We start from the raw sequence: 21055 nt of genomic DNA, 5'->3' as shown, positions 1-21055 counted from the left end.
TTTGTTTAGTGAGTAAAGGAAATGCTGAAATAAAACAAGCTTGAGAAACAAATATTCCTTATCTGATGATTTAGTTTCTCAGACACTCACCCAGAAGGAACTTCAAAAATAAAAATAAAATCACAAGACATGCATTCTTTTCTAGGTTTCTGTAAGACAAGTCAGATGAGAAAGGTAACACAGCCCCACTGGAACTACAACCATGCCATTACAGTACACTAATAATTTATTTTTTTTTGGTGTGGATCATAAAACCACACAGTAATGGTGAGATTGTTTCTTTTTTTTTTTTTTTTTTCCTTATCACCCTACTTTTTAGCTTGGAGACCCAAATCCTGAAAGCACAGGCCAAGATAAGCTACTAAAAATAAAAATAATTTTTTGTTTGTTTTTGTTTTTCTTTTAAATGAAGAAATTTTAATAGAAAATTGCTTCAGTACTACTGCTACACATGATGAGATCACAGACAGTGTTCTAAAGCTACTTGTAATTGTTTTGTTCTTCGGTGTATGTATTTACATTTTGTATCCCTCCCAGCTGGGAAAGATAGATTAAAATCTGCTACTAGTCAGTATTGCTTTCAGACTCTCTAATAGCACAGGTTTACTGGGGTTGCTAATCACAGGGTGTGCTATGTTGAAACTTGTTTCCTTTGGAATTCATAAATCCATGGAAAAAAAAAATCTACTGACTGTAGTTTTTCACTAAGGCTTCTCTACACAGAATTTAAATTTATCCTAGTTTCATACTTGTGCCACTTGAAGACCTTGTTTCAAAGTGATTTTGGTTGGAGGAAAAGTCATCGCAAAGATTCTTCAAGGTTAACTGAGCTGGCTGAATTACTTCTGCTTTTACTCTGAGACCCCGATATGCAATGTTTACCTTCCCGCATCTCTGGAAAAGATTATATCAATCCCTTCCACTGAAATGTTTTTCCAGAGAGTCTTCATATTAATTGTAGATTCAATCTTTTCCGGACCATCTAGCATGCAACAGCCACCTTCTGGGTGAAAACCACAAGCATCCATCTCTTTGTAGCCTTTGTTCTTCCCACACTGCTCAAGGATGATGATTGCTTTGGCGGATGAAGCCAGCCCAACATGAACAGTAAGCTGTTTTTTCCCACCGGAGTGAATAACAGGAAATTAAAAATGAGACCTGTTTTTTAAAAACATGTAATATAATAGTGCCAAGCATTATGTGAAATACTAGCTTCGAGGTAGGGAGTCTTGCTGTAGCTCATGCCTAAAAAAAACTTTGATAAGAGATTATAAATGAGAACAAAATTGTGCTTAAGTTTGTTTTTTTGTTGTGTCTAGTCAACTCGGGACTTCAATGCTTCAGTACATTTTTTTTTTGCACCATGCAATTTATGGTGGATATTTTTTACTTTGTTCTGCATGCAATTCTGCTGTTTAAATGGCACAGAGTTAAAGCAGCATGCTAATTATTGTGTGCTCCAAAGTTCAGTTTGAAACCTTTATCACTGTTTTAATAGTCACTATCCAGAGTTGTCTGATGCATGTTGTGCAATAATCTTTTAGAAATCTTTTTAAAGATCCACTGAAAATAGTATTATTCAGAAATGAAGAGGAAGATTGCCCAACCTTGTAACTAACTACTCACTAGTGGCTGAAGAGTTGTCCATATCTTGAAGACTTGCTCCTTTGCTTTTTGGTAAACCACTGGCAGTTGCATGATATGGAGATCTATGGTTTTACTAGGGCCTCTCTTGGACAGCTCCTATAAATATGAAAAATAAAATATATCAAATCAAACAAAAAAACATGATGGATGTTGAGGATGTAAGAACATTGGATTTCTCACTGTGATGAAAGAAATCGGGCTGATCCAACTGAGAAAACATATGGAAGAACATTGTAATGCATTGTTTCCTAGCCCCACTGTTCCCTAGCGTCACATGTGTGTTGAGCCACTGTTGTATTTTCCAAAGGGATGCTCCGTGTCCAGTGGGTGGTTTGTGTAATTCTTACTGCTCAGGGACTGCTCAATGGGGAACCATGAAATGCAGGAATTCTCAGGAAAGATCCATGCTGAAAGTGTCTATTATGCTTTGATACAGTTAAGAGCTGTTCCTCATGAAGACCTAGTAGATAAACCTGTGCTTCTGGAGACAAATGAGGGAGAATTCACGTGAGCTGTCACTCAGGTGATGTGCCATCTGTTGGCTTGAACTGCTTCTGGTAACCTCTGCTGTATTGTCAGTACGAGGTCACATTTAGAAAGGGTTTAATTGCGTTTTGGTCTAGAATATGTTTCCCCGGTAAAAGAAGGAAATGTTATTTATTGGAATGTTATCTCTCTGTCACTTAGTTGGAGTTCTGCATAGGGTTCTTTCCCAAAGGAAACAAAAATTGTGCTCAGGTTTGAGGTGAAAGAAACAAGGCCGTTCTTGAAAACAGCAGGTTGGCCAGATGGTTGGAAGATGTCCTGGAGAATAGTCAAGGATGAATGTCATGTGGAAAAGACTTGAAATTCTTTTGTCAGTGGAACAAGGCATAGGTTTCTAAGTAGAAGGTAGAATACTTGCAATGGCAGGATGCAGAAAGAATGCGTCTGAGGCAGAAAGCTGTCCCAGAGAAGTAAAATGGCGGTTGAAAATTCCTGTTGCATCTTAGTAGACCGCTTCCAAAGGAGGGTACAGATTTTCTGAGCTTCTAAGGAGGACCTAGGCAAGAAGGCAGTAGCAGCAGTATCTGATTATACCAAGAAATTTGTAACTTTTTTGTCAATGTCATTGTTTCCTCAAGCTTTCCTTTCTTACTAAGGATACTTGTGTGGATGGGACCCACAGTTCTAAGCTGTGTTAACTGGGAAATTTGCCCTTCAACGCTGACTTCCTATATAAACTGTTCCAATTTTCTTGTCAGCGGAAACATTGATTAGCTGTGCTCAATAAACTATTTGACACAAGCAAGGAAACAATGCCTGCAGGGAAGTAAACACATCTAGAGAACACTGCCAGCCTTTTTTCCTCTGGGCGCTGACAGTCTTTGAGAGGCCATTGCATCATCTTGCTTAAGAATGCTGCACTGTGTCTTAGCTTCCAAAAAAGAAAACCCCAGCTGGTTCACAATTAGCATTTTATTTTCTCAAACATCTTTAATTTTAACATTTAATGAGATTCTTCCTTTTTAACCGTAAGGCTTAAAGTACTTGACTATCCATAACTTTGGTACAGAATTTGGAGACAAGAGAAGAGTTGTTAGGCTATTCTCCTCTTGCGCTGTCTGGACTGACATTCTGTTGTCACCATTTGTCACAGGAAAAATGCAGGAATACTTTTTGTGCAGAACAAAATCAGAAGCTGGCCGGTAGCCCAGAGCTGGGAATTTGTGTCAAAGACAGATAGTTTGCTTCGTCCCACGAAATTCCAGCATGTTGTCAATAACGTATATTACTCTGTTGTCTAGGAATCCTAACCACGGACTTGCACACCATTAGACCAGATGTTGTGCGAACGGAACAACAAAAATGGTTAAGGCTGAGACAAGAAACAACCTAAATATTTTTTGCATTTAAGGTAAGAGACAGAAGATGGTTAGAGAGGAAGACTGGATCTGGAAACTAAAGAGCTCACATTGGTGAATTAATTCAGTAAACGAGTGTGTCTGTTGTAACTGAAACAGCAATGAAATGTTGAGGGATGACAGAAGTTTTGGAGGACATTTTTGTGGGAAAAGTGGTTCAAAAGAAAGCATAAAGGTTTGTTGTTGGAATGTTTTTCTAAAAGGGAAATGGAATCCAGCATTATCAGCTGACAACCTGGAGCGATGGCGAGTTGTGATCATAGTCCCAAGTCAGTGGAGCTCTGGCCCACGTCCCTGCGTAGCCCTCTCCAAACAGAGGTGATTTGCACAGAACAGTTGAGCTCAGAAGCAGCGGTTGTGTGTCGCACTGGGTGTTACAAGCAACCTAAACATTCAGAAAACTCCAGGAAATTTCACAGAGTTTGCTTGAGTTTCCACTGATTTGGGTTGCCTGGAAGTCGGGGGGTGGGGAGTTATGTTGTGTCTGTTAATTTTGTGAACCTCATTCAAAAAGGCATGTGTTGGTGCAGAAAGAAAAGCACAAATATCCGTTGACCCAGTCAGTCTGCAATCACGTTGCAAAGGTTTTTTTGGTTGCAGGTTTTGTTTTGTTTTCTTTTACTTCTGTAGATACCTCTTTAAAGCTTCAGGGATGTAAGAAAGTTCCAGAACAGCAATGGAGGAGCTGAATAGCAATGTCTTAGTTTCACAGATGATGAAACTAAAGCAGAGAGGGAGCGCGAGAGATTAAATGACAAATTTCCAAAGACCACATGGCCAGTGGCAGGATGAAAAACTGCGCTCAGAGATCTGATCCTCATCTCCTGATAGCAAACATAGTTCCCAGAAGCAGTTGGAAATGTGACCTGTTCTTTGCACTAACAGTTTAATTGCTGTGAATGTTGTCACTCAACTTGCATTTGTGCCCTATTAACTGGGGACTTCGACCTTGATGGTAGATTGTCCTGCTAGGCTTTTTTAGCTGCCAAGTAACAGAGGGGAGTTTCTGGAGGAGACACAGAAACAGGGTCAGATCAAGGGGTATTGGTGGGACCACCAGTCTGTAACACAGAATAAACAATTCAGGGCATCTGAGATTCTGAGGGTCCCATGTGGTACTGAAGAGCATATCATAATATCTCAGTGCGGCCTGCCTGCAACTGTGGAGTAAATGCTTGGTGGAGTTTTTGTCTAGGGAGGCTGTTCTGTGCTTCAAGAGTTAAAAGTGCTGCTGGTTGAGATTTCATGCATATTTTAGAAGGGTATTTCAGGTGAATGGACTTATGAGAACCATGAAAAACTTAGTGAGACAGGTTTCTAGCAGAGAAGCTGTCCTTCTAGTGCTAGACAACCATGCTGGGCCATGTGACAGCGTCTATAAAAGCTATGAAGCTTTTCTCAATGACCCTGAATTGACGGGTTCACCTGTACTTTCAGATCCTTTTGATTCTCCTTTTCCCTAAACACTCAAGAGGGGCACTTGCTAAGGAATGAGAGAGCTCTATAGATGTGATGCTGATGGATGCCTTGTGTGCGAGGCTTCCTGTGCTGCGAAGAGAACTTGGGTTAATGCAAACATAGCAGGGTACGCCTTGCATGCTTTGAATATTTTATTTCTATGTTATGAAAGAGGCAAGGCGGGACAATGCACTGGTACATAGTATCAATAAGAACTCCAAGAACTCAGAACAAATGCTCTTTCTAAACCAGCAGAAAGAGAGATTGGTAAAGTCTTATTAACACTTATCATCTGTTTCTTGGAGATGTCAGAAAACGGAAATTAGCTTTTCCACCAAATCTGAGGTAGTAAATGGTTAATTTGTAAGAGAAACAACATGGCACAACCATTTTTTGGAGTGCCCAGTGAAGGGGCATGGAAGGGATGCAACTATTGGAATGGCTGTGTGCTCACTGGATAAATCTCTGATCCATCCTACAGCAAGAAAAGAGATTCAGGAAAATTGCTGATCCCATCAGCAAGGTGGAGAGTGAAAAAGCATCTTGCAGTGAAGCTAGCAATGGTGATTTTAAGGAAGCATATGTGTGTAAGAGTGAGTGTTTCTCACAAAAGTGAAGCCATTGCTCTTTGGCAAAGGCTCCATTCCTAAAGGCATGGAGGGTAAGGCTGTATTTTGAGAATTAGGATTCTAGGACTCCCAATACACGTACTTCTACAGGATTTGAGGTGCTTTTGGTGTGAGGACCTGCCTGGGATATGAAGTCTTAAGACAACAGATAGCAGTGTTGCAACATCACCGAGACTGCAATGGTATCCTGGCTTTCGATAAGCGTCAATTCATTTTGAGGTACTAATTAGGATAGCTCTGGATAATGCTACACAACCATTAAGCCTGCATAATCCTGTTCAGTAGCTCTGGTCTGACTGCTCAGTTCTTTCTTGATGATGAGTTTGAGTGTACTCTTGCTTAATTCTCAGAAAAGAGAGTCAGCAGGAGGGCTTTATGTGACGTTAGTGATCCATGCAGGAACCACAAGCCAAGTCTACATTTTGCTATCTTTAATATCTGTGCATGAGCTTCCTGAAGACCACTGGACTACTCATGTGAACAAGCCCAATGAACAATACCATGAGATTGCTATTTAGTATGGAAAAGCCTATCAAAATTCAAAGTACTTCCAGATTTGCAGCAAATTTCCCTGAATTGTCTGGATTAACTACCTTTGCCAGGGAATAGGAAACCAAAGCAGCATGACCAGCATGAATAAAAATTAATTCCACACAGAGGGTGTCACACCAGAGGGAAATGGATTCGTTATCCTCCATACACAAGGACTGACATCTGTTTCATTATGGAATGCTGTAGTCCATGTTATGTAACTTCCTGGCATAGCAAGTGCATGGCATTGTTACAGAAAACTCATCTCATCAGTGCGTTCTGGCTTTAGGCTGTTTTGCTTGCAGATAAAGAACATGTTTTATTTTCAATGAGAAGCGGATGATATTGCGTCCAAAATTAGAACCAATAGGAATCGGGAGATAATGAGTACAAACATTGTCAACTGACAAATATTTGTGGTTTAGGGCACATGTCAAGTTGGAGTTGAGATAATTTATGGGTCTCCTGTGATGGCTGGGGTGTGGAAAGGTATAACAGAAGTATTTTTGTTTCTTGTTAGCCTACAGGGATAACATCCCTCATGACTTGGAGTGGATAATAGATCTATTCTTCCAAACATCAACTTGCACTCGGTGTTCCTATCCCAGCAAAGCTAGAATAGAAAATCTGTATGGGTTGGTGGAGTTGCTATAGCTTTGCTCTTTGGAAAAAGTTACTAGTTCCTTGTTTTTCCATCATCTTGCCTCGACTGCACTTCACTTTGAAGACAGATCCTCAGTAGCTGTCACCAAAAATTGTAATACAGTCATAGTCCTGTAGGGCCATCATCTTTCTGTCACCACTAGTACTTTCTTATAGCTGCCTTTTTCATTCCAGTGTCCAGATGAATTTAAATATTTACAGACTTATTTCAGTTCCTCTAATAGACCATACTCCCCTCAGGCTACACTTGTATGAGAAGGAATTCACCTTAGACATGATAAAATGCATTGTGGTATGGAATGGCCTGTTTACAGAAGACAGAGATAAACTGTGGTGTATGCATTAGTTGCAGATAAGGCACCATTCCCATGGGGAAAAAACAAGTCCTCAATTTTTTAAATAATAGTTTGAAAAAAAAAATCTTGCAAATGATGTTCACTTAATTATTCTCTTCCCTCCATGTTGGGGGGTCTTTTCTAAGAGGCACAATTCTATTTAATAAGACATGAGAAGTAAGTTTCTAGAAGGGAATAGAAAGCCTTGAAACAGTTTATGGTTGGATCTCCACAAAATATAAAACACCTCCCTCCCTTTTTTGTTATGCTTACCTTCACTGCTTCCCAGCTAGAATTAACCAGGTGTTGCCTAAAGGGACCAAAACCTGGAAAGGAAAAAAAGGTGCTTTTAACATATGTTTGCACTGCAAGTTTAGATTAGGTGACATGTATGCACCCTCATTTTGTTCTTTGTTATAATATTTTTGTTTATGGAGGCTGACATTTTCTTAGATAGTACTTTTTCCCTTTATAACATTTAGGGGAATAGCATTTTAATTTTTGCACGTGCTGCCATAAGAACTAATCCCACGATCTTCATTCATGTCAAGGCTTCCTTATGCAATGTCCTTAACTGAAGTTGGTAAATGTACTGGAGCCAGTGGGACGGGTCATGTAAGCGATGATTTGGGTGATGATGATATCATCCACTGCAGAAATACCACTAGTAAATGAACTGGTGTCAAATACTCCCAGGTCACTGTCAATGTACTGTTCTTATTGTTAAGGCTCATGAAGATGAAGGCATGTGTGTTTGAAAGAGTAAAACTGGATTTTATTTGGATTTTTTTTTTGAATCCCAGGTAACAGAAAATTAAGTTTTCCATCAGGGAAAACGTGCTTTTTGTGGTACTGGGCAAAATCTTTCATCACTTGTTCCCCACAGGAAAAGAGAGGGGGAAAGGGAAAAGGACTCTTTTGAATCCAAAGTACTATATTTAATTTTACAATTAAAAAAAAAAATATTCTTTAATAAAAAGAAAAAAATCATTTTGACCTAGATGGGCATTTTATCATGAAAGAGTTTGATGGAATACTCCCACTATCTTTATTAATCTCAATTACTGTTCTCAGTCCATTGTGTTGGCAAGTCTTTGATACTGGGTGGCAGGAAAACTAGTTTGTGAAATGGTTTTAATGCTTCACTTTTTAAATATTTAAAAATCTACAAATGGACAAATAAATACTTACAGCATATGATTGCTGTTTTGCACGTTGAAAGTTACTTGTACGTGGGAACAATTAAGCCTAAATGTAGGTTTATGACAGCTTTAATAATTAATGGAAGATTTTAAGCATTTCTTAATTTGTTGATACTTGCCTCATAACTGCTCACTATTTTCTCTTTAATATTATGAAAAGCCTGATGGTGCTAGTACTTTTGACAATGATTTCCTCAGGCTTAAGGTTGTACTAGGGGGAGGAGAGGGAATAGGGGAAATAGCATGCATTTCACATTCACAGGGAACAAAAAATATCTGACTAGTCCCACTCCACTTTCAGAGGGAAATTAGGGAGACACTCACTTCATTCTGAAGCTGTTGTGCATGTTTATGTACCTGTGTGCGTGTGGAACAGTAGAATTATAATACAGTTATTAAGTAGGTCACAAACACATGCATCTCAGTCTTGGCCTTAAGAAACCACCATTTGGGATAAAATTGTTCTACAAAAAGAAATGAGTAAATGTAGGAGAGCTGTACAGTACTGACATACCTGAAACAACTTGAAGAGCTAACTGGCTCAATATTATTAGGCACTATATAACAAACTGGGCTCGGTGCCAGCAGGTTTATATTATGAGCAGGTGAAAATGTGACAGAGGCATGCTGTGATAATCTCTGTAATAGCTTAAAGATGCACCTGTGTCTCTAATGGGACACACTAGTCTGAAACCATTTGAACGAGTATATTTCTGCATGTAAATGGCTATGTAAGGAGAGGAAGAAAAAATAAGGTGCTAAAGAAGTGTGCCCATCAAGGTTATATGCTATAAATATCATAGGAGAGAGCCAGGTTGCCAGCCTTTTAAGAGGTTAGCAAATACCTCTTGCTCTCTCCTGTACTCTCATTCATTTCAACTGCAGTTGTTTGGAGCAAGACAAACTAGTTCTGCTCATCTTGGAGCCATTAAAAAAAAAGAAGTGTTTAATTGAAAACAGCAAGATGCAGATCTCTTTGATGTAGCTTCAACCTCATTCCTTTGTCCTCAGATGACCCACACTGGAAAATTATCCAGCAACTCACATGTCAAGATATGTGTAATGATTGCCTTTAAATGAGCCAGTGGCAATGAGAGGAATAGCGAGCACCAGCATTCCTTAAGAGCTTTAACCTTTTAAAAAACTCAGAAGTCTCTAGCTGGTGTTTCTGTCACTGTAATTCAGCAGCAGTTATAGCCAGCAAGAGAAAGACAAATTCTGTCCCTTGTGCTGCATGTGCAGGCATGCTCTTTTCATATATTTAATTTAATGGTCTAGTTTAGCGGCGATGAGGTAGCATCTCCTGTTTAAATTTCCCTTACCTTGCCATGAATCTGAGACCCTGAAACTTGCCATGTGTTGCTCTAATTCTGGACACTGACTATGTGACATTGTGATGCAACCTGGTTTTGTTGCTTTAGAGCTCCTTTTGGGTAAGCTTTATCTAATGCTAGCCTGTACTGCCTTGAGCTACGTGGTTTGGATCAGAGAGAATGTCAACAAAGATTAAAACATGGAGAGAATGAACAACAAACCAAACTGGATGGCAGTGAAGAGGGCATACTGCAGTCTGTTTCCTCTGACATATATCTGATTTTCTTAAGAAGGCACAGTAGTAAGTTATTTTCCATTTGGAATTGTTAGTATGACCATTTGCTACTGTTTTTCCCTCCGGGGAACTGTTTATGACAGAGATCAAGTATGTGTGCATACTATCTTTAGCTAAAAGAAGAAGAAAATAAAAAATCTTACCAGTTACAACCACAGTGGATTTCGAATCCATGCTCCCAAAGGTGAAATCTTGTTGTCTTTCACTTCCAAACAACAGTATCACAATTCATGCATCTGTGGCAGACTTCCTCATTTGGGGCATCTATTTTTTGATTCAAGCTGTTCAGCAGCATGCACGTTTCTATTGGATGAAGGAAAAGGTTTCATAAAGCTGAGACATGTTGTGATTCACCTTACATGGATAGTTTGTGATCTATGTAACTTTCAAAACAAATTGTTACGTTTCATTATTTGAGATAGAAGGCCGGCTGATGGGGACTGCACCAAATGTCTTTTTCTGTTACCAGGCAAGCAACAACAGTATTTGGGGAAGAACAGAAAAGACTTAAAGAAACTTTTTGAAAAATATACTGCAATATCAGAAACCTGTTTATATACAAGTAAGCAAAAGTAATTGGATCAATTTTATTGTATGTCTGTGAATATTGTGTTTTCAGCACAGCTGTAATTCACTTCAATCGTGAACAATTCATTAACTACAAAAATGTGTCAGTCCATTTCCACCGTCTTTATGCCTCTTTCTTACCACCTATAAATACAGAGGCAACTCTTCTGTTCTTCCTCATAGCACTTACCTAATTTACTAATCTTGAGCTTTATCTTAAGCCTTCTATTAAATACTTCAAGCACCTTACACTTTCAAAAATAAACAGGAAAATATGCATTTGCTAAAGCAAAATATTTACTTGGTAATAACATTGAATGGACAACATATTACAAAATTTCTCTCCAACTTAAAAGGTCAAAGGAACCCTAGAAGCTGGGTTATAACTTGTTGAAACTGGGGAGCTTAATTGTCTGTCTTCATTAAACTGAAGTGCAAGAACCAATAGGGGGCCTGAAATCAAAACATATGCACATTGTCACTGCCCAAAACAAAAGCATATGAAAGTCCTCTCGGGAATTGTAACTATGTGGGCAGAGGGTTTTGCTGGGTCTTGTTTTGAGTAGGAAGTGTATGCGTGTGTGTGAGAGAGAGAGGAGAAATAAACTAAGAATAGAAAGCCACTATATAGTCTCAAGAGAGATGGTAATTATGAGACCTTAAGAAAAAAATGCCTGAAGAAATCTCTTGGATTGGGTGGTGGCTGAGCAAAGTTTGGAGCTATGAGCTGTTTCTGTCATCTGAATCCTCCTGCGCTGAGAGAAATTTGTGGATTCTTTTAAATAAAATGACTCTGATTACACTGCCCATGTCTCTTCCCGACTAATACAACTTGCAAAACTCACTTTTGCTAGCCACTGAGGCTGAAGGAGCGGCTCACACAGTAAATGCGAAGAACTCTACAGCTTTAAATAATGCCAAATTTGACGCAGCCTTCAGTGAACTGCACCTACAATGCCACAGTCTTTCATTCCCCTAGGTCATTTAAGATTTTTACCAAGTATTTTCAGTGTTGCTGGTTACTAAAACTTCTCCTGTGATACCGAACAGTACAATGACATACCAGTCCTCTCACAGTTATTTCAGACATACTTTTTTTTTAAATATATATCGGTAAATTAAAAAAAAAAAATATCTGTCTACCTTCTATGGAGAGGTCTAATGAACAAAGCATATGCAAGGAATACAACAGATTTAAGACCTACAGTTACTTAATTAATTTCCTGCATATGAAATTATGAATGTGTTTTGTTTGTGACATTATAGCAGCTTCATAGACTTATATTGAGGGTATTAGTTGAATGCTGGGAAACACTAAACATTTTATTAGATGTTCTTGCATAGTATAGATATCTGTTAGATCCATATACTCTGAAACAACTGAAATCAAAGCTACTCTTGAAATTTTTGAGAACCTATGAGTGTAGCTTTGTTATTAGCACTCACACACGTATATGTATTCATAACATATGGATACTTGAGGTTTGTGCAAATTTTTCTCCCCATTTACAATTCAGAAACCGAGCCCTGGCTATTCGAAGGCAAATCAACTCAGCCATAACTAACACTGGTTGTTTTTCTTCCTGCTATATACAAGTATGATTGGCATAGTACTCATCTTGGGGTAAAAAAGAATTGGATGCAACTCAACTATGAAAGCCCAAGTTATCTCTTTGAACACTTTACCGTACAGTTGTTTGATACGTTTAAAATGTTTTGAACTCCTAAGAGGAAAAGGTATTTTCTGTAAATGCACTCTCACCACATTGCAGAAGTACCAGAACACTGCTCTAATAGCTCTTTAGTGGTGAAGGTAACAAGAACTGAATATGGCCCTTCATTTAGAAACAGCTCTTCAAATTTTATCCCTTTTATTATTACTTACATATAGATTTTTTATTTCTTGCTATTGGCAAGAACCAACCAACATGTTAAACTGTTAAGTGGAAATGTTTAATATATTCCAAATTTATCTCAGCTGTCCAACGTTTAATGAGAGGAGGGAGAAATCGAGCTGTTATGCTATTTAACACTAAACTATAATGGGACTTTAAATAGAAATTTCAGCATCTAACACTTTACATTTCTTTTCCGTTCAATAAAAATAAATGATCCTCAGGGAAGACCAAAGATGGCATACAGGTAGGCGGAATGTAATGTCACAAAAAGAGAAGAGACAAACATTTTGGTGTAAAGTTTGCTATTCCCTATAGACCATTGACCTACATGATGATGAAACCCCTGAGCTGAGAACAACGTGCATGATACTCAGGGAATGCTGGAAGGTGCAAAACTTCAAGTGATGACAAGAATGTGAAGAAACTCACTGATGTGCTGTGAAGTGGTTGTGTGACATCGGCTTTTTTGAAAGTCATGGTGTATGTGCGGACATTGCGTTGCCCTGTTGTGGAGAGAAAAACTGCTTTGCCTTGTTGAGGAAAGAAAATGCAAATCTACGTTACCACGTTTTCAAAAATATTTGAAGGGAAGATCAACCCTGTGGAGTTTTCTTTTAAATGCTGACAGGGAACAGAGCGTGTAACAGCAACACGAGGCACTTAAAGCACTTTCCTGAAATGTTGTGTCCGATAGACTGAAACCAGTGGTGTTCCCTGACAGCGAGCCCAAAGGAAAGCTTGCTTGTTTCTATGCAAACGTACTATTATTTCCATGTACTTCCCCCCCCCTATTTTTTACTTTGATACCTGTGCTAGCTATTTTAGAAATAATTAAGCAATCAGACAATCTCGGTAGGAAGGCTCCCAGGAGTCAACACCTGCATTCTGTTTTCTAATTTCGACAACTGTGTATTCTTTTTCATATTCCTACCTCTACTTTAGTTGTTAATAACGAACAGCAGGCTAGATTTTTCAAAAGCCTCTTTCACATTGCTAAAGATCACCGCAGTACACGTCTGAACAGTCATAAAAATACCATTTTTGCACTTCACTATTCCCAGGGCTTAACGAAACTGGCATTAGCCCTATCGTTTGTCATCCTGGACCTTTTAAGTGAAGAATTCAGAACTTCTATTCAGCATTTTTTACGGTGAAGTGCGATGCTTGGCTGGTGCTTGCCAGGGGGAGGACAGGAGCTGCTCCTTAGCCCCCCTGCCACCTTGCCCTGCGTTTGCAGCCACCTTCTCCTCACCCTTTTTAGCCTTCCCTCCTAGAGAAGCGGCGCCAGGCCGGTTTATCACAACCTCCTCCGCTCTTTTGTTCCCCTCCAGCCACCTCTCCCCTCAGCCCGGCCGCTGCCCCTCGCGTCCCGCCCTCAGCGGCTGCCGGGCAGGGCCGGGGCCTCGCCGCCATCCCCCCGCGGGCCGGGGGCGGGCCAGGCGGCCGGAGCCCGCCTCCGAGGCAGTGATGGAGGCCGAGGGAGGAGGAAGAGCCGCCGCTGGTAAGAGGGGAGGGAGAGCGCTCGCCGCCCGGGCCCGCACTCCCCCGCGGCTTCGCCTCCTTCCCCCGCCGGCCCCTCGTCCCGTCTCTCCCCTCACGCCGCCCTCTCCTCCTGCTCCTCCTCAGGGCGGCGGCTTCGCCTCCCTCCTGCCGCCCTCGATGTCCCCCCGGGCCGGCTGCTCACCCGCGGGAGGCAGGACGCGGTGCCTCGCAGCCCCGCCGGGCGCCTCCTCCTGTGAGGGGCCGCCGGGCGCCCCCCGCCGCCGCGAAATGGCGGCGTCTCCTCAGCGCCCGCCTCGGGGCGCTGCCGAAGCGCCCAACGTGCCGCCCTGCCCTCGTCGCGAACACTTCTGTGCTCTCGCCTGCGCTCACGGCAGGGCGAGCCCAGGCTCTTCGTGGCCGTGTTCCCAACCCGCAGTTTTCCACGGGGTGGCTGAGGTGAGGAGGTGCCCCTGGGGTGGTCCCGTCTGACGCCCTCCTCAAAGCGGGCCTACCAGAGCAAGTCGCTGAAGTTTTTCTTTTCTCCCTTTCCCGAGCACACAAGTAGCTTCTCCAGGTTTTTTAGGGTAGCCCAAACCCGCCCTGAAGCAGAGAGGAGCTGGCCCCAGAATTTCTGTCAGCTTTGGTTCAGCGGGTGGCGCTGGTAAAATGGCGCATCTTGTGTACGTGTAGAGGCACAGGTGCATCGGGCTGTGACTTTAACGGTGAAGTACTTGAGAACTAATAAAGAGCAGAGGCAATACTTTGTAAACATACTTTTACATCTGTAAGGCCCAATTGCAGAGGACATGTTAAAGTGTTTACTCAGACTGAGGTAGAACACGGTGTCGGGGACGGAAGGAGCAGTAAACACATTGTGTCTTGACCAGCAAGAAATAACTTGCCGCATTATTTTGGTGTAGAGAATAGGTATAAAAGGCTTTCTACGTTGCCCTTGGTTACTTAAGAAAGGGTATTCAGTAAGTACTTTCTTTGTTGATCGTGAGATGATTGTAGAACAAGAAATACATGGTTTGTAATGATTAATTTTTTGGGGGAGAGAAAAACCATCTGCTTTCAGCCCAAGTTAATCTACTGGTGTTTTTGGCCATAGCTAAAGAGCTTCTCTGCCTAGTGTGGGCCAACAGAGAGAACTCACAATTTGTTATGAGGTGGAACACCGCTTTGAAATGAATAGACACTGAGATCCCAAATGATAACACTCCTGGTGCTTGGTATGGGATCTTATTTTAGGACAGGTGAGTCTTCTGCACATGCTCTATCATGGATTTCCAAGGCAGTCTGGCATGTGTAGTGTTCCTGGTTTATATTTGACTAGGAGCACTTCCAAGAATCTCTGTTCATGCACTTGTTTGGATAAGGGCCCGTTGCATCACCTCAGTTAGCTTTTGCACTGCTTTCCCTCCTGCTCTGTTTTTATGCTCTCCTTTCTTAATTTGTCACGCTAGCAGGTAAATGGAGAGAAAGTGAATTTATCTTCTGAAACGCATTTTAAGTTGCTGCCATTTATCTAAAGCACCTACTTCATCCCCTTCAGTAAAATAATGATGTTGTTCATTAGTTCCTCTAACTGCTGATGGCTAAATGCACTGTAGTCAGATGGCTCTATTTTTTCCCTCTTATCAGCCACTTCTGAAAGTCAAACATTGGTAATAATCCTTTTTTTTTTTTTTTTTTTGATACTCTTAATTCTGCTGATGTTTTTAAATAAAATGTCTCTAGATGAATGAGCCTTGGTTTTTCATGTTCAGGCAAATGTGCTGTTGGGCACTTCAGGTTCTGTCAACACTTTTTTCCCCAATTTTTTTCATTATTCTCGAATGTTTAAAATAGTTCTTCTTCCATTCCCTTCCTCTTTTGGAATGGATGTCATTGTTTCTAGGTGTTGTCTGAATTTTGACAGTTAAATAATTGAATATTGTTTAAAGTAATTATGTAACCATTGGTAACAGGTTGAGTATATAACATGTTAAGAAAATACTGGAGTCAGCCATTAGCTCTTCTTGTGCAAGTGGTACTTTTCAGTTCATGCCCTGCTGTAATTGAGGTGCCGCAACTCTACTTGTTCCTGAGGTCTGTTCCTGTAACTGTTTTTCACAAGCCTTGCCATTGAAAAGCAGGCCAGATGTTGACATAGAAGTTGAGGTTCTTGTTTTAAATTCAGCCTTGCCACAAGACATTTTTGATTTCAGAGCGTTTTGAGAGTCGGACTTGTATGTGCTAACCATCTAACAACAAGGCTGCAAAAGACATTCAGTGAGTAACAAAATACATATGATGCTGGCGCCTGGGAAATAGTTGCCACATGACAAACCTGTACATCTAGTTTAACAGTTGCACTAATGAAGCTTTAAATTTCCATCTGCTTCTCTAGGTAGATGGAAAATTCCCTGCCCTCAATGAAATCCATGTCAATCAGTTAAAGTTTACAGGCAGGAAGTCAGCACCCTGAAAGGTGGAAACTCAAAATTCTGGTAGTGTAGATGCGCTATGTATCACGAATGCGGTCCCTACATCTAGAGAAAGCTACTTGAAGCTCAAAGATGAGTCTGATCCACAACCATATTTCTTCAGTATAACTAAATTCTCATCTATGAAACAAGCAGACTTTTCCTCAGAGTGAGGCGTGTGTATCTCTAAGAGGTAAGGATTTTCATAACCTCCTCGCTTTCCCTGCCACAGGCAAAGCAGATTACTGTAACCTTGCTTTAACATAAATACATAGTTATGTCCTAGAAGGAAAGGAAGCAGGAAACAAAATCCTACCTCCTTCAAAATACTTCTCTCAAAGAAAAAATACAGTCCAAAACCCAGCAAACAAACCTGAGTCCCTACCCATAATAGCATTGCAGTGAACTTTCTCCTTCCCTTGGGAGGAGAGTGTGAGAGAACAAACAACACGAGGGAAAGTCTAGCCTGTTTAAATTCCGAGTGGGAGGTGTGCAGCCATTATGCTTATGAGTATGTTATAAGAACTGATGTAGAACAGGCTGGTGTATTTTCTGCATTGTATAAGGGTTGCACACCAAGAGACTCCCAAACTTTTGTGGTGGCAATTCACGGTTTTGCTGTCTTTGCAAAATGATTGGCAAACCCTCAGGTCACACATATCGAAAGTAAACTGGGTCCTGCTCTGTTATGGAGCGGACTGCGGATGCTTAAAAATGTTGTGTTTGTAACCTTCGAAACTGCTGTCTGGTGGCTGGTCTTTATAGTATTACCAACAACAGATGGCAAATGGCTCCGCTGATGTAATTCTTGCTAGTGTTTCATTCCTGTGAAGTTCCACAGTCTCAAAATCTCAGAAAGTGCCTCCATATTTTTTCTGTGTAATGATTTCAAGCCAAACTAAATAAAAACATCTTATATTATTCAAATTCCCATGGTGTCATGTGACATTTTTGTAATGATTGCCTTGCAGCAGTTTCAGATAAGTGCACGTTTGGTAGCAATTTAAGGCCTGTGTCCTTTAAGTAATGCTTATTAGTACGCAACAGATGCTGTTTAGAAACATTATGCCTTTTAATAGGCTCTGCTTTTAGACTACATGTTCTCATTCCAGGCAGGCTGTGGATCAGGCAAGCTTTGAGGTATGCTGTCGTTTATGCAAAGCCTAAGTCAATTTTCTGCTCTGAAGTCAGGCCATGTGTTTTTCCTTGTTTCCTCCATTCTGGTCATAGCTGTCTTGCTGTGTTTTTCCCCCTAGTCATATCTTTGGCTGATTGTCAAGCCCTTACAATCAAAACCTTTTGCATTTTTAACCACCAGCAGTGGTTTCTTTTGTCCTTACAGAAGAGTTTGTGTAAACTGAATTTAAACAATCTCAGCTTTACTGTGAAGAGCACAGAGGTAGCCCTTAATTGCCAGTCTGTCCTTCTGTCTCTGCTTCTTCCTCCTCCCAAAATGAAAAAGAAAAAAGAACAAAAAAGGAAAAAAAAAGAAAAAGAAAAAAGGGAAAAGCAGAGCCTTGCTGATTTTGGAGCACCTTCAAAGACATGTAGAATAGCTGACACAATGGCACAGAGAAACAAGAGAGATGTTTACATGTTTTCTCCACTACGTACAGCTGTTTATTTCTTGCCTTAGCAAGAAGTTCCAAGACAGGCTTGTGATAGCTAGTGAAGGTGATGTATTAATTTGCAGCTGCATAATAAATTTAGCAATGTGTAAATTGTTATGGAAAAGAGGGACTTTTTTGTTTTGTTTTGTTTCCTTTTTTTGCTCAAATTAATTGCTTTATTTTGAGATTAGTCTGGCTGTACAAATGGGTTTTGTAAGCAATTTGGGGAGGCTGCTGAGCTATCTTAGGTAGACTTATGCACTCTACTGGTGGGAGCAGTAGATTTTTCAGATGCAAAACATTTACAACTTAAATTATTGGGGATCTGAGGTTGGTAACACTGGAAATCAAGCTAGTTGTCTCATATTTTCATTGCTGCATCATTTGTTTGGAGAATGTCCTTTCTGACAGCAAAGTGTGGCTTTCAGGTGCCTTCGGTATGCCGCACATATTTGTGTAGTTTGCATGAGACGAAGATAAGGGTTGTGCGTAGCCCCTGTGGCCTTCGGTTCCCCGCACATGCTTTGAATGATGGTAGTAACAAGGAAATGTATTTAATGTGGTGCTTAAATGTTAGTCCTGGTGCCAGTTTTTGAGGTTGGGTGTTTTAGTAATCACTTTAAATGCTCCTTCGTGTTAAAATACAAATATTTTCTGAAACCGGCCTAACTGGCAGTCTGTCTGGCTTGTCCCCATGGGATGAAATCGTCTTCATGTCAGTCCATTTTCCGACTCAGTTGTCATTTCCTACCATTTCACTGCTCCTTGTTTACCATTATGGGAGACATTGTCTTCTTCTTTTCCCTTATGTTACGGGATGACTTTTAGCCAATTTGTGTCCTTCTTTCTACCGTTCATCTTTGTAAAGGCTTGAATTAATTACATCACATTTGAACTTGTGATTCCTAAAAGCTCTGCTGCTGTTTACTGAACCTTTTCTGTCGTTTTTCTTTCTAGTCAGGCTCTTTGAATGATGAAAATACTTCAGTGATACATCTCCTTGTCATTTGGGGCCTCCCATTCCTTCTTTGCGTAGATTTTTGAGAGTCAGACTCTACTTTGAGGTCAGGCCTGGAAATAGGAATTTCTGCTGGCATAGCTGTTTTGGCTATGGGTATGATGAAGTGAGATGTAGCACTGACAGAGTTGTGCTGGAAGAAGCCCCTGATGTGGATGCAGTTGTTTTGGAAAAGTTCATTTTCGCTTGCATATTCTATTTTGTTTAGGTGTAGACAAATAATCGAGTTAGCAAATTTAAAGATTTTTCTTACATAGCCAAAAGAATCCTTACTACTGTTACCTCCCCTGTCTTCAGTAGCTGCAACTAGAGTTATATTAAGAACCTAGTTGTGATGTTCACAGATTCAGACCTATTAGCAGCAATCGCATGGAGTCAATGAAATTTCATTGATGAAAGCCTGATGTAAACTGGAACCTTCAAGCCTGTATGGATTATGGCCCTGAAGGTCACTTCTCTTCAGGACTACCTTCCCTGAGTTGTTCTCCCTACCTCTTTCTAGCATCTATGCGATGTGAAGAAGGGAGTTACATGTGTAGGAGGACGAATTCCTGATATGTCATAGTTACAGCTGGTAGCATTTCCATGTTTGCACAGTACGCTACAGTATTTATTTATAAAGTCTGTTTCTGGGCCGTAATATCTCAGCTTTTTTCAATTACATTAGGTTAGAGCTTTGTGCAAAGCATGCCAGCCCAGATGTGCAGTTTGTGTATAATGTGGCAGGGGGAGCCTGTTTACACAGATGTATTTCAATTTATCTGTACTATGAGCTGGGCGCGGCTTTATTTATTTTTTTTAAGTGTAACACTGCTGAATATCCATGTGAAGGAAAATACATGCAGTTGAAAGCTGTTTGTAGCACAGGACTACTGCAGGTTTGGGTCGATTAATGCCATTATGTGACCCCTTCAATGTACTCTTGCTTTCCTAGATTTGAAAACATTTTAAATAACATGGTTTCATCTGGGCAGTTTTCCAAAATGAGCTAAATAATTAAATCAGTTATTTAATTCCATTGTCTATTTTTTTCCATTTCTTAAGTTGCAGAATTTGTAATAATGACATGTAGAGCTACAGCTGAACTCATATCTAAACTGTTTGGTTTCTTAATTGGGGATGGGATTAGGATTATTTCCCTTCACTTCTGCCTTAATTTATTGATTCCGCAGCAGAAAATTATCTACAGTCAGAAACTTATAGTTAGTTAGTCTCTTGAGACCCTTTTCACCATTTGAATTATGATAGAATTACATTTAAAACATAAATGGCATTTTTGGCTCAAGGCATAGCGCGATGCTGATGCCAACGCATTTTTTTCATCCTTTACCTTCCAAGAGTGATTGCTCTGTTAGTAATGGTGAAAAGTAATGCAGTGGGGCAGAACATTGTTTTCATTAATGATGTACAGCGTGTGGTTAAAGGCTGCCTTGCCAGGTTGGACAGATATCACACCGCAGCCTTTGCCCATAGCTCCATTGCCACCACACATTGTTACGGTGCCGAAGTTTCACTTACACTCCAGCTCAGGCTTTTGACGTGAAGTTGCTCAATTAAATTCAGGATATGAGAGTTAGGTTCCGCGTGTACTCCCGGGAACATGCCAAAGACCTCTTCCTTCCTTTGAAAGGTTAAACAAATATGGTTGTCTAATGATAACCACATGCACGGAGCTGTTCAAGCCCCTTGGAAGGAAGGGAGAAGTTGGTGTTAAGCGCTGCCGTTTAGCGCAGAGCTCCCGCTCCTGTGCGAGGGTAATGGAAAGTACTTCTGTTACGTGTACTCAATTTACGGGAGCAAAAAATGTTATCTTCAGATCCTAGACGATGTCGTGGGTTTGCTGCCGTAGCGTGGCAGCGACAGGCCACGGGAGAACAGAGAACAATTTATGCTACATGATTTCTTTGTCTTTTCATGTTGTGACTTCAGAGGGACTGATATGAAAAACGTCACGCCCTTTTGAAGTGGTAGATAAGGCATACACTTACGTGATAACAACCACAGCCGAGACAGAAGATAAAGTGGTTTGTTGGG

At 40.6% G+C, this 21055-nt stretch overlaps 2 protein-coding genes across 13 annotated transcripts in view; one reads left to right on the top strand and one right to left on the bottom strand.

Moving 5' to 3' along the window:
• Positions 1-21055, bottom strand: part of PGPEP1L (pyroglutamyl-peptidase I like) — a 26829-nt gene extending 5774 nt beyond the window's left edge. The window contains exons 1-6 of one of the 3 annotated variants that reach the window (XM_080607240.1): positions 14128-14380; positions 12873-12946; positions 10122-10281; positions 7441-7493; positions 1627-1743; positions 883-1112 (exon numbers count right to left, since the gene is read on the bottom strand). In XM_080607240.1, coding sequence (XP_080463366.1) covers positions 883-1112; positions 1627-1743; positions 7441-7493; positions 10122-10152 — 431 coding nt within the window. In that variant the 5' untranslated portion in view covers positions 10153-10281; positions 12873-12946; positions 14128-14380. Of the gene's footprint in view, positions 1-882; positions 1113-1626; positions 1744-7440; positions 7494-10121; positions 10282-12872; positions 12947-14127 lie in introns of all 3 variants that reach the window. The other 2 variants (XM_080607239.1, XM_080607238.1) reach the window with 2 other exon arrangements.
• Positions 12885-21055, top strand: part of LOC308200846 (protein FAM169B-like) — a 117307-nt gene continuing 109136 nt past the window's right edge. For all 10 annotated transcript variants that reach the window (XR_013955854.1, XR_013955855.1, XR_013955856.1 and 7 more), the window contains exon 1: positions 12885-13944. Coding sequence is in view for 1 of the 10 variants with exons in the window: in XM_080607237.1 (XP_080463363.1) it covers positions 13911-13944 (34 nt within the window). In the remaining 9 variants the exon portion in view is untranslated. The remainder of the gene's footprint in view (positions 13945-21055) is intronic.

This window comes from Anser brachyrhynchus (genome assembly GCF_964034855.1).
Source record: "Anser brachyrhynchus genome assembly, chromosome: 11".
Classification (NCBI taxonomy): Eukaryota; Metazoa; Chordata; class Aves; order Anseriformes; family Anatidae; genus Anser; species Anser brachyrhynchus.
This window is presented reverse-complemented; position numbering and strand designations above follow the sequence as displayed.